The sequence below is a fragment of the Phoca vitulina genome, unplaced genomic scaffold, assembly GCF_004348235.1.
Source record: "Phoca vitulina isolate PV1807 unplaced genomic scaffold, GSC_HSeal_1.0 scaffold13, whole genome shotgun sequence".
Taxonomy (NCBI): Eukaryota; Metazoa; Chordata; class Mammalia; order Carnivora; family Phocidae; genus Phoca; species Phoca vitulina.
This window is the reverse complement of record NW_022589716.1, coordinates 40,092,251-40,105,803: the sequence shown is the minus strand read 5'-3', so window position 1 is coordinate 40,105,803 and position 13,553 is coordinate 40,092,251. Positions and strand designations below refer to the sequence as shown.

General features: G+C 49.7%; 1 protein-coding gene across 1 annotated transcript in view; it reads right to left on the bottom strand.

Annotated features, from left to right (window-relative positions):
* Positions 1 to 12,790, bottom strand: part of IRAK2 (interleukin 1 receptor associated kinase 2) — a 60,212-nt gene extending 47,422 nt beyond the window's left edge. Inside the window, exons 1-2 of the mRNA XM_032411919.1 lie at positions 12,614 to 12,790; positions 4,441 to 4,623 (exon numbers count right to left, since the gene is read on the bottom strand). Coding sequence (XP_032267810.1) covers positions 4,441 to 4,623; positions 12,614 to 12,707 — 277 coding nt within the window. The 5' untranslated portion in view covers positions 12,708 to 12,790. The remainder of the gene's footprint in view (positions 1 to 4,440; positions 4,624 to 12,613) is intronic.
* Between the last annotated feature and the right edge of the window lie 763 nt (positions 12,791 to 13,553).

Genomic DNA, 13,553 nt, shown 5'->3' with positions numbered 1-13,553 from the left:
GTTGCATTTAACACCCAGTGCTCATTCCATCACATGCCCTCCTTAATGCCCGTCACCCAGTTACCGCATCCTCCACCCACCTCCCCTATCAAATCTATTCTTAAAGCCCTTTAAGAAGTGGTAGGCAGAAGTCGGGTTCTCAAACTGCCGGAAGCAGCTGAGCAAGTTAATGAAAAATAAGGTTTAACTAATGTTACGATTAGGGAAGGGAAAATGGCTTTGACTAGTGGGACTACAGAAACTTAAAATGCTTCACACATACAGAACACGCCCTCTGTGTTCACCTCCACAAAGGGGCAGAGATTTATAGCACTTTCTGCTTTTTTTAAACTGATGAAAAAAACAAGATACAAAAAGGGGAAGTGTCCTGCCTGAGGACGCAAAGCTATAGTAAGAACACAACCAGGCTCTCAGAAGAATAGCCGGGGATGTGTGGATGTGGAAAGAAGCCTCAGTCTCTCTTCCTCAGACAAATTTAATCAGCAGGGCTAGAGGGGGAAGAGAGAAGAGGTTTGGGGAACAAAGGTAGACTCGCATAGTCCTGACAGGTTGGAGGCAGCTGGACCAGGACAGCAGGGATCTGAGTCAAATTCTAGACAGAAGAGATGCTGACAGAAAAACTATGGCTGTTGTCTGGAAGCCCAAAGAGGTTTCTGTGAGAAAAGCTAAGAACGAGGGTGCTGGATCCAGACACGCCTGGGTGCACCCTCCCGCCCTACCCATGACCAGACTTGTGCCCTTGCGGGGAGGGGGGTCACTTAGCCATTCTCGTTTCCTCAGGGGGAGAAGGGGCTCCTCGGAACTGTTGGGAGGAGACTGGCACATCGAAAGTGCTCAGTCACTGTTAGCTTAAAACCGAGTGTCATGCTGCCATGAGTGTGTTTCTTTAAAGTTGGCACTATATTGTTTGTTGACCTCAAATCGTTAAGAATATGTTCCAGATTAGTCAACAGTCAGGTTTTGACGTCAACGGCAAGTTGCAATGTCCAACCAGAGGCCTTTCCCAATCCCCGGTGCTTGTCTGCTTTCGGGGCCCGGGACACCCCTGCAGCATGTCAGCCACTCGGGAGAGACAAAACCAGGCTGTGCTGCGGGCCCCGAGCCACCAGCCCCCTCCCCAGAGTGGACTGAGCTGGAAACCCGGGCCCCTGGATTCCGACTGCACTGGCTCCGGCGGCGTTGCCCCTCCCCCTCCCTCCCTGCCTCTTTTCCAGCCCATTAGGAGTCTACCATTAATTCTCTCAAAATGTGAGAAATATCTGAGGGCACATTCGGTGCTAACCGTTTCTCCCCATCCACCAGGCTCTGGGGGTGCAGACGAGCCAGGGTCTGCACACGGCTGAAGGGGCAGGTGCCAGTCACACCAGCCGACTGAAATGCCGCAAGGTCCGCGGGACGACGGGGGGCCAGGGCACCATGAGTGTCCCGGGGGGGCTCCGACGTCGTCCAGCCCGCCTCCGCCGGACCACGGCGGGGAGACTAAAGCCCAGGGAAAGGGCGGGACCCGCCCCTGTAACAGCGGAGGGCTGAGCGGGCCGCCTCACCGCGTTCCTGTGAAGCCACAGCTCCCCCAGCTGCCGCGGACCAGGACGAGGACCTGGGGGCGGGCCACGTGAGGGCAGGGATGCTGTATGACAGCACTGAAGGGAACCCTCTCGGGACAGAAGGGCTGGCGGGCCAGGGAGGGGTCTCAGGAAGTCCCAGAGGCGCGGGGGGTCTGGCGGCTGAGCGGACCATCCCTCCCTAGTCTGAGGAAAACAGTGAGCTTGGGGAGGCGGCCAGACCCGAGCCGAGGCTGCAGAGGCTTAGGGGTGGCCGTGTCTGGAGACGTGCCCACTCCTGACTTAGAGATTACACTGCTGGGGCTGGAGGGCCGGGGGTCAGCCAGAGTCTCACGCTGGTGCATCACTCCCCGCCCTGTGAGCAGGATCTTCCTTCCCCACAACTGCCCCCAGACAGGGACTCCTGCTATGAGAGGAACTGTCCTTCATCTAGTGAGACTGTGTCCCTGGATGCCCTAAATCCTGGAGAGTCGCCAAGTGGCTAAGGGCGAGAGAGGGTCCTGCTGCCCCACTGGCCTTCTATGCCCAATGTGATCTACCCCTATGGTGCCCCCGAAAGCCTGGTTTGGGTTTCATCTCTAGATCCCCCCACCTGCAGGGCCACCCCAATGTCCCCTGTTCTCCTGACATCTCTGAGGGTGGAGGCCTCTAACCCCCCATCCCTCAGTTCCTTGCTTTAGATCCCACCACCCCTCCTCCTGGAAGCCCTCCATGATTCCAGAAGGCCTGAGGTACAGTCAGGAAAGTGCTGAACCTGGGTCTATTGATTCAGCCACATTATGCCCAACCCAGGAACCCCAGACAGAACAACACCAGGGCCCACACTGGGTCTTCTTCAGGTCTCCGGGGCTCAGACTGTACTGCTCTCTACCTCCCACACTAGCTCTGTGCTCGTTCCGTCAAAGCCCCAGGCTCTCCCTGGGCTCTCTTACCTAAACTCTTTACATGGCTGTCTTCTTTCCATTGCTCCGACTTCTCCTTAAACTGCCCTTCTGTGACTAACATGTTCTAGGAGGCTCTCCTACCTGGTCCCTCCAACCCATTATTTTTACTTATTTTCTGGTCTATTGACTATACCTTCATAAGACTATGTCCTGCATGAGGGCAAAGGACCTGTCTCTGCCCATCACTGTATTCTAGAAACGAAGACGGCACCAGACACTGGGCAGGTGTTCAGAAAGTACCTATTAAAAGACTGGCTCGTTACCCCCTACTGAAGGGGTCTGTTTGGGGACATGAGGAGGAATGGGGGACCTAGATGGGAGTAACCATAATCCGCCCTGCCTTCAGCTGAGCACTGGCCGAACACCAAGCACTTGACATAATTCTACTTCTTCAACTTTACAGCCACTCCTCATGATAGGGAGCAATTATTACCTGCTAGATATGTTCCCACCGTTGTTGTAATAGTGGATAGGAGGATAATTTGGTAATATTGATGCCACCAATATTAATAAAAACTTAAAATACACAGACTCTCAACCCAGCCATTCCAATGCTAAAAAAAAAATCATCCTCCAGGGGCATTTGGGTGGCTCAGTCGTTAAGCATCTGCCTTCGGCTCAGGTCATGATCCCAGGGTCCTGGGATCGAGCCCTGCATCAGGCTCCCTGCTTGGCAGGAAGCCTGCTTCTCCCTCTCCCACCCCCACCCCCACCCCCGCTTGTTGTTCCCTCTCTTGCTGTCTCTCTCTGTCAAATAAATAAGTAAAATCTTTAAAAAAATTAAAAATAAAAATAAATAAAAAATCCTCCTCCAGCTAAACTGACATATGTGCAAATACGGTGCATACGTCTAAGGGTACAACACTGCGTATGGGAGAAAACTAAGAAGCAAGGTAAACAACTACCAGTAGGTGAAGTAAATAAATCATGGCATGTCTGCCAAATGAACACAATGCAGTTGTTAAAAGAATGTGCTAGGGATGCCTGGGTGGCTCAGTCAGATAAGCATCTGCCTTTGGGGGCGTCTGGGTGGCTCAGTCATTAAGTGTCTGCCTTCGGCTCAAGTCATGATCCCAGGGTCCTGGGATCGAGCCCCACATCAGGCTCCCTGCTCAGCGGGAAGCCTGCTTCTCCCTCTCCCACTTCCCCTGCTTGTGTTCCCTCTCTCGCTGTGTCTCTCTGTGTCAAATAAATAAATAAAATCTTTAAAAAAAAAAAAAAAAGCATCTGCCTTTGGTTCAGGTCATGATCCCAGGGTCCTGAGATCGAGTCCCGCTTTGGGCTCCTTGCTCAGCGGGGAGCCTGCTTCTCCCTCTCCCTCTGCGTGCCACTCCCCCTGCTTGTGCTCTCTCTCTCACTCTGTCAAATAATTAAATAAAATCTTTAAAAATTAATTAATCAATTAATTTAAAAAGAAAAGAAAAGAAAAGAATGTGCTAGTGAGGCACCTGGGTGGCTCAGTCAGTTAAGCATCTGACTCTTGGTTTCAGCTCAGGATCTTAGGGTCCTAAGATCGAACCCCACATTGGACTCCACACTGGGTGTTTAGCCTGCTTACGATTCTCTCTCTCTCTTCCCCTCTGCCCCTCCCTCCCTCTAAACCATAAATAAATAAAAAATAAATCATTTTTACTGTAGAACTTTTTTGGATTTTTATGTAGAGCTATTTTTTTAATCATTATTTCTTTATCTTTGGAAGAGAGAAGCAGAATTTAAAAGGTACAAAAGCACTCAGAGTAAAGTCTCTCTCCAACATCTTGATCCCTGGCCGCGCAACCCCTCTCCCACAGGGAACCACCATTCCGGATTTCTTAGGTGGATGGTAAATTCTTTCATTCACACTTTTTTCTGAGACGAAGCAAAGTTTCCCGGCCGCGGTGCGGCTCCTGCTGAAACCCGCTCCTGGGCGGCTGCCCGGGCCTCGTGGTACTCACAGTTCAGAACGATCTGGGCCGCGCGGTGGAGCTGCAGGCGACCCAGGAGGTCCACCAGCTGCTGGACGGTGGCCTGCCGCATGCCCCACCACCACAGCAGCTCCCGCGTGATGCTCACGCCCTGCACCCGCTCCATCGACTTGATCTTCCGCAGCTGCGTCAGGTCTGTGATCACGTACGAGGCTGGAAGGCAAGGGAGGGGCTCTGCTTAGCGTCAGAAAGGCAGTCACCAGAGGGTCCCCAGGCTAGCGGGCTTTGTCCGCAGCATCCTGTCTCTCGGCCCCCATCACACCTGAAATTCCACCTTTAGCTGGGGTCCACCGGCAGCCCAAGGTGTAGGGCTGCCTCCACTTGATACCTGTGGGACTGGCACATCAACTACACTGGAGTGTAAATATCAACTTCACCGCCACACAAAACAGGAGAAAGCCCACTGGACCAGAGGGTCAGGGGTTTTGCCCTTTAGCTGCTTATTTGCTGTGGGCAAGGCACTTCACCAGTGGGAGCCTCAGTTTCCTCAACTGTAGGTGCGGAGGTAATGGAACTTCTCTTGCCTCCCCTCCTAGAATAGAAGCTCCGTGTAGACAGGGAGTTTTTTCTGTTCTGTCCACTGGAAGGTCCCCAGAACAGAGATCAGCACCTGGCACAGAGTGGGGACAAGGCCAGGCCCAGGGTGAGGCAAAGGAGGCACTCATGGGGACAAAATTTAAGGAGGTGCTCACTCTAGGGGCTGATCCTGCACTCTCAGAAGCTGGAGAGTAGGTGCCTCCTTAAATTTTGCCCTGGGTATCTCATTCTCCCCGCCCCTAGGTCCCAGCCCTCGTAGGGGGGAATGAATGAATGAATGAATGAATGAACAAACGAAAGAACAAAGGTACCCATGGCCCAGCATCCTCACAGAACTGTTACAGGATCAAGAGAGCCCATGCATCTAAAAGCGCTTTGCCAACTCTGAAACACTACAAAATTTGCAGGGGGGGCCACTGGCAGTAGTAAATATAAAGCATTCCTCCTTCACATTTTTCATTATAAAATTAATGGTTGTTCACTAAAGAAAACTTGGAAAATGAAGGGGAGAAAACACCAATAAAACAAGTTACGCAACATCCCACTAGGGTACTTTCCCTTTCCCAAACTCTCCCCTCTCCTCGGCAGAGGAGCATTCTAGATGCAGTTGTTACTGGCCTGTGAGATTCTGCAGCCTGCTCTCATCTATTAACATTATACCATAAGCATTTCCCGAGTTGTTACAAGCTCTTCATAAATGGCATTTTGAATGGTCACATGTATTCCGCTGAATTTACTAAAGCGAAGGAGGCTTTTTTTCCCCCTCTTAACTAGGAATAAAAGAATCACACTTCAGATCCAGAATTTCAAGAAATCATGGAGCAGGAATCCACGTGAACATCAAGTCACTCGTTCACTCATTCAGCAGAATATTATAGAGCACTTCTGCGCTCCAAGACCGTCACAAGCTCTAGAGATACTGTGGCGGGTAAACCAGAAGCCCGTGGAGATTTCTGTTTGAAAAATACAAACATAAGTGAATGGAGTGGGGAAGGGGACCACATTACAAAGGGCCTCAAAGGCCAGGCTATAGCCTTTGGACTCACTTCTAAGGGCCACAGAAGAGCTGGAAGAGCTCAGAGCCAGGGAGTGGCACCATCACATTGCACAACCCCGTCCCTCTGGAGGAATGGGGAAGATTGAGACAGCCTCCCGCAGAGAGAAAGCCTGTTAGGGATGGAAAGTTCTCAGTTGCAACTTTAGTCACTGGAAACCCCAGGCCAGATTCCTGGTCAGCGGGAAGTGATGTCAACAGGGTCAGGGGCTGCTTCCAGCAGCTGAGAGGAAAGAGTGGAGAGAGGAGGAAGGAACACCTCCCCCGCACCATCTCCCTGCAACCCTTCCCTGCACCCCTTCCCTGCACCCCTTCTCCGCACGCCAGGCTGTTCGCTGGCACGCCTCCCACTCTTCAGAGGCAGTGTGATGTAATGGGCAAAACAGAAGCCCCGATGTGATGTTCCACCCACAGCGTTGTGGGACGAGCTCTCCTTACAGGCCGCAAGAGAGAAGTAGTAACTAAGCCCTGAGGGGCCTCACAGTTCGCAGGCTCCCATGACAGGGATGTAGCTTAAGGTAGCAACCCATCAACATTTAACCAGGCCCTTAAAACGGGGTAAAGACAAGATAGAGACCTGGGGGGAATGAGTCACTGCCACAGACCCTGCGAAGTTCCTAGCTCTTTTCTCAACGCACATAAGAAATACCTGATGATCACAGAAGATCCGGCTAACAGGACAAAATCAAAGTCCCCATGATCATCCCACTTGGAGGAACCCAAAACAAACACTGGTCATACTTTTGCTTCTATTCTTTCACTTTCCTACAGATATAAAAATACATACTTATGGGGCGCCTGGGTGGCTCAGTCGTTAAGCATCTGCCTTCGGCTCAGGTCATGATCCCGGGGTCCTGGGATCGAGCCCCACGTCAGACTCCCTGCTCAGTGGGAAACCTGCTTCTCCCCCTGCTTGTGCTCTCCCTCTCTGACAAATAAATAAAATCTTTTTTTAAAAAGTACATATTTCTATCAGCAGGACAGTATAATGGTTCAGGGTCCAGATTTTGGATTCTGAAGCCTGGGTTCAAATCCTATCCTGCTACTTACTTGCTGTGTACTTGGGTAAGCCCGTCACCTGTCCTTGTGCCTCAGTTTCCTTATCTGCCAACGAGGATAACAACCGCACCTGCCTCAGAAGTTGTTGCCAGGATCCGATTAGTTACATATACAGATGTACTCGGAATAGTGCTTCGTACATAGAAAGTGTCACATAAGTGTTAGCTGTCATTATTAAACCAACTTCACTCTATGAAAACCTGCTTCTGTCCCCTGTGGTTGCCACCACGTGGGACCATCCCCCCAGGTCTGAGTCCCTGAATCCTGCAGGAGTTCCCTGAGAGTAGAAAATCTTGCCCATGTTCAAAGTCCTCTGGAACAGACACGACACAGCCTCCTGAAATGACCCCCCCTAGGGCCAAATGACCCTTGTCAGGACTAGTGGGACTCCTCCCTGGCTAAGAGAAAAACACTAAGGAACATCCACACAACATGTCCCCTAAGCCTCTCGGCAACTCACCCCCGTTTTTATAGATGAGGACACGAAAGGCTCAGAGAGAGGCAGTCACTTGCCCAGAATCACACAGCCAGACAGGGACAAAGTAGGACAATACACAAAGCCTAGCACAACAAAGGAACCCCTGCCTCCCCACCCCTTGGAAGACACCTGGGTGGAGGAAGCTGTAAGGAGCCTGTTTTCCCCCAAGGGCAAAAATGGATGCAGCTGTGATCATAGGGAAATGAACGGGAAGCAGCCGCAATATCTGCCAACAATTGTCAGAGCCAAAGAGCATACATATGTGTGGCCATGGGATTTTCTAAATCACTTGAAGAAGAATCTTCCCACCCCACGGCCCCAGTACCACAAGGAACCATCTTTTCGAAATGACTCACAGAAGCAGAGACTCTTTAGAGATGGAAGGACAATGGTGACCACCAGTTCTGACGAAGAGAAAGCCGGACAATACTGTGGCTTGGCAAGGAGCAGCTAAATGGGGTCATGGCTGACCCCCAGCCCAGCGAACCCCAACCCAACACGGACCATGGCTGCCCTGGGCTCAAAGCCCTCTCGGTGAGGGGAGAAGTGCACACGCCCCATGCCCTCCCCACTCCTACAGCCTTCAGCTCCTCATCTATTCAAGTGCTGAGTGTCTGCCCGCTGGCCAGGCGCTGTGCTGTAGGCTCTGGGAATACACGCATGAACTAGACGGGTGATGTCCCTGGCCTCACGGTGCTTATATTCTCCAGGGAGAGAGAGACATAAATAAATAAGGAATAAGGTAAAAGCAAGGTTTGTTAAGTGGAACAGCAGAAATAAAACAGTGGTGGTACAGACAATAACGGGGGGTGGGGTGGGGGGGGCAGGGGAGGCCTTTAGAATAAGGGGAAGTATGAACCGAGACCTGAAAAACTATGGCCCTCCAAAGATGTCAGTATCCCAAAAACCCCAAAACCTATGACTATGGGACCTTACATGACAAAAGGGACATTGCAGATGGGCTTATATTAAGGGTCCTGAGATACGAGGAGCCTGAATTATCTGAGTGGGCCTATGTAAGCACAGGGTCCTTATAAGAGGGAGGCAGCAGTGTCAGATTCAAAGGTATGATAACAGAAGCTGAGGTCAGAGAGAGATTTGAAGATGCTACGCGGTTGGCTTTGAAGGTGGAGGGAGGGGCCGTGAGCCAAGAGATGCAGGCAGCCTCTAGAAGCTGAAAAATTTAGGCAAGAAAATGGACTCTCCCTTGCAGTATCCAGAAGGAATGCAACCCTGCTGACTACGTTGATTTCAGGACTTCTGACCTCCAGAACTGTAACATGGTAAATGTGTGCTGTTTTTAAGTCATTAAATTTGTGCCAATTTGTTACAGCAGCAAGAGGAATCTCATGCAGACTAGAAAGCCAGCTACGGTGAGCACTGGAAGATGAATGTCCCAGGCAGAGGGGACAGCAAGTGCAAAGGCCCTGAGCCCGCACCAAGGAGGCCAGTGTGGCTGCAGCAGGGTGAGCAAGAGTGGATGTGGAAGGTGAAGAGATCAGAAGTCAGTGAGGTCAGATTGTGACAGGCTGGGAAGGCCTGGTGGAGTTTGGATTATATCCTACAAGACAACTGGAAATCTTTGTAGAGTTTGAGCAATTCTGGTGTCTCCAGGGCTTAAAAAGTCAGAGGTATTCCCCAAAGAGGATGTACAGAGGGCCAATAAGCACATAAAAAGATATTCAATACCATTAGTCATTAGGGAAATGCAAATCAAAATTACAGTGAGATACCACTTCACACCTACTCAGATGGCTAGAAGTGAAAAGACAGACAATAACAAGTGCCGGGGAGGATACAGAGAAACTGGAACCCTCATACACTGCTGGAGGGAATGTAAAGAAGTGCAGCCAAGACGAAGAACAATCTGGCACTTCCTCAAAATGTTAAATATAGAGTTACCCCATGACTCAGTAATTCCACTCCTAGATGTCCACCTAAGGGAAATGAAAACCTGCAACTACATAAAAACTGAGACCACAAATGTGCACAGGGGCATTATTCATAACAGCCAAAAAGTGGAAAGAACCCAAATGTTCATCAACTGATGAATGCATACATAAAATGTGGTCCACCCATCAGTGCAATATTATTCAGTAATAAAGAGAAATTAAGCACCGATACATGGTACAACATGGATGAAACTTGAAAACTAATTGCCACAGGAAAGAAGCCAATCACAAAGGACTGCATATAAGAGGATTCCATTTATAGGAAACGCCCAGAATAGGCAATGCCGAAAGCTAAGGAAAATGGGAGGGGTGTGTGTGGGAGTGTTGGGGGTGACAATGAAGGGGTACAGGGTTTCTTTCCAGGATAATGAAAGTGTTCCAAGGGGTGCCTGGGTGGCTCAGTCAGTTGAGCGTCTGCCTTTGGTTCAGGTTGTGATCCCAGGGTCCTGGGATCGAGCCCCTCGATGGGCTCCCTGCTAAGCGGGGAGTCTGCTTCTCCCTTTCCCTCTGCCTCTCCCCCCCCCTGCTCGTTCTCTCTCTCTCAGTGGACAAATTTTGTTTAAGAGACCCCTCTAGTTTTTTTTTTTTTTTTCATGTTGGCCTTGACTGTAAACATCAGAGCAACTTCTGTTCCTAAGATATTTAGGAACCTGTGACTTTTTAAAAGCAGCTTTATTGGGATATAATCCACATACCATACAATTCACCCTTTTAAAGTGTACGATTCAATGGCATTTAGTATGTGCAGAGTTGTATATCCATCTCCACAGTCAATCTTGGGACACTTTTTTTTTTTTTTAAGATTTTTTTATTTTTTATTTGACAGAGAGAGAAAGAGTACAAGCAGGTGGAGCAGCAGGCAGAGGGAGAGGGAGAAGCAGGCTCCCCACTCGGCAAGGAGCCCGATGTGGGGCTCCATCCCAGGACCCTGGGATCACGAGCTGAGCCGAAGGCAGACGCTTAACCTTCTGAGCCACCCAGGCGCCCTTGGAACACTTTTTTTTTAAAAAAGATTTTATTTACTGGGGCGCCTGGGTGGCTCAGTCGTTAAACGTCTGGTATGTGGATTATATCCCAATAAAGCTGCTTTTAAAAAGTCACAGGTTCCTAAATATCTTAGGAACAGAAGTTGCTCTGATGTTTACAGTCAAGGCCAACATGAAAAAAAAAAAAAAAAACTAGAGGGGTCTCTTAAACAAAATTTGTCCACTGCCCAGGAAACATTCAAAGTAGATAAGTCACAGGTCATCGGAGCAAAGGAACACACCGCAGTCTAGAAAACCAGGTGGTAATAGACAGGGGTGTCCTGACATGTTACCAGTGACTGCCTCTGGGGGATGGACGGGGGAGGCTGAAGACCAGGAAGAGGAAAGACATTTACCTTCCTCTCTACCCCTGGTGTATTATTTACACTTGTAAATGCATGTGTTGCTTCTCTCCATTAAAAATTGTTAACAAAAATACATGCTAAAAATAAAAACCTAAATCCATGTTGCTAAAGAACACTGTTTGGCAAGGAGAAAAAATTGGGAATATTTTAAGTGAAAAAAAGCAAGCTATTAGAATGTACAAAATATCTGATTTTTGAAAACTGTATGCACATAAATGTTTATTATAATATACTAGAAGCTATAAACCACATAGCACCTGCTAGCACGTAGTAAGGAACCACGAAATGTTAGCTGCTGTTGTTGCCGTTCATTATTATTATTATTATTATTATTGACATCCAAATAAGAATGGTTATCCCTGAGTGGTGGAATTTGAGCTAATCTTTGTTTCCCACAGCATTTTGCAATAAGCATGTATTATTTTCGTTACCGGTTTAAAACAGGATTTCTGAATCTGAGCACTATTGACCCTTTGGGCCAGACACTTCTATGTGAAGGGGGCTGTCCTGTGCATTGTAAGGCATTCAGCAACATCCCTGGCCTTTACTCACTGCACGCCCCAAGTTGTGATAACCAAAAATGTCTCCAGACACTTGTTCCCCAGGGGGCAAAATCGTCCCTGGTTGAGAACCACTAGGTTAAAATGGATATTATTTGCTCAAACTGGACGGATAACCTATACATGTTCATTTTATTATTTTTTTCAACTGTACATATACATATATGTACATATATAGCATATACTATACCTATATATCATATACTTCGGTATATACAGGAGTACATACATATGCATATCATAATCTAAATTCTCAAGAAAATATAGAGATTATTTTTTAAATAAAGTGGCACCAGTTACACTGGCCTCCAACATAAAAATAATCATTGTTAATATTTCCTTATTACTTACTAGAATCTGGCACTTAAGTGTCAGATTATACAACTGTCATTACTCACAAGAACCTCCAGTTTGAGGCTCAGAGGGGTTAAGCAAAGAGTGTCCAAAGTCACCAGCTGGGAGGAGGTGGAGCCTGGAATACAGACCTCTGCTTGGGAACCCTAGGACCACGCGGGCGGCGGCCCCCCAGATGTCAGGCCCTCTCTGCAGATCATCAGGCGCAAACAAACAAACAAAACACACCAAGGACCTACGACGTCCTGGTGGAGTCAGACACCAGGGTTCAAATCCCACTCTGCCACTTGGCAAGGCCATGCCCGCAGGTAAGTTACTCCACCTCTCTCAATCCGTTTCCTCGTCTGTACACCGGGGTAGGAGAAATACGCACTTCACAGGCCCTGTGGGAACTCAGGGACATAAGCCGTTCCAAGTGCCTCCATCAGGGCCGGACGCTCAGTAAACAAAAACGCACAGCAACTGCTGATAGCTTATTATGATAAGCTTCACCATAAACAGCAAAGTCGAACCGCTCACTACCTACGGACAGACTAACATAACAACAGACATCTTCAAAGATCACCCAACACCTTCCAGACGATCCCCGTGGAGGGGGCGGAGAGGATGTCCAGACCAGGGGCGGTGGCCGGCCCGAGGACACACGGCGAGACCCCGGTCCGGAATGGCAGCACAAAGAGCCCCTCGGTTCAGGACCCACTTAAACAGAAGTGGGCAGGGGGCTTAGGGGCGGAGTCGCGGGGGAGGGGGTGCACTCACCGAACTGCATCCAGTCCCACTCGCTGAGCGTGTCCATGTTGCGGCACAGGTCGTCCAGCACCCAGGCGGGCAGCTGGTAGATGTAGCAGGACATGGCTGGGCTCCGGGGGCCGGCGGGCAGGCTCGCGGACAACTGGGGCAGCTGCGCCAGGGACCCGGCTCCTCCACTCCGGGAGCGGGCGGGCAGGTCCCACCGGGCGGGTCCCACCCGGCCGCCCCCTCCCGGGGAAGTGGGCGGGGCTGGGCGCTGGACACCACCGCCCCCCAGCGGCCACGCTTGGCGCGACACCGCCCAGCTGGCTGGAGCGAGCCGCCGCGGAACCAGCAGGGTCTGAGCTGGGAGGGGAAACTGAGGCCCGGAGTGGGGAGGGAACCCGTTTAAGGACACACGAAAGAGTTCAGTGGCAGTCCCAGGAGGTCTTCTGACTCCACGCCCAGTGTTTTTGACGCTCCGCCACATAGAATTCATTCAACAAATATTCTGCTAATCACCTACTATATGCCAGGCAAGGTGTTCAAGGTGTTGGAGATACACGAGTGGGAAAACCCTACAAACCTTCTTGCTTTCATGGGACTTACAATCTAGGTGGTGGAGGGAGAAAACTAACCATAAGTAATAAAAGTACTTAATAAATAAGTTAGGTGGTGTGTTGAAAGGTAGTAAATGCTATTGCACAAAAGAAAAAGGAAAGGTGGTTAAGGGGAATTAGGAATTCAGAGCAAGCAGCGGGAGGACTCTTAAATAGAGGAGTCAAGATAGATTTTATCATAATAACGGCTAACATTTATTGAGCAGCTACTACGTGCCAGGCACTGTTCCAGGTGCTCCAAATATCTCTGAGGAAAAAAGGACAAAATCCATGCCCTGCAGGGAGACAGACAATAGCAGTAAATAACTTAGCACTATAGAAGATGATAGGTAACATTCCAGAATAAAAGC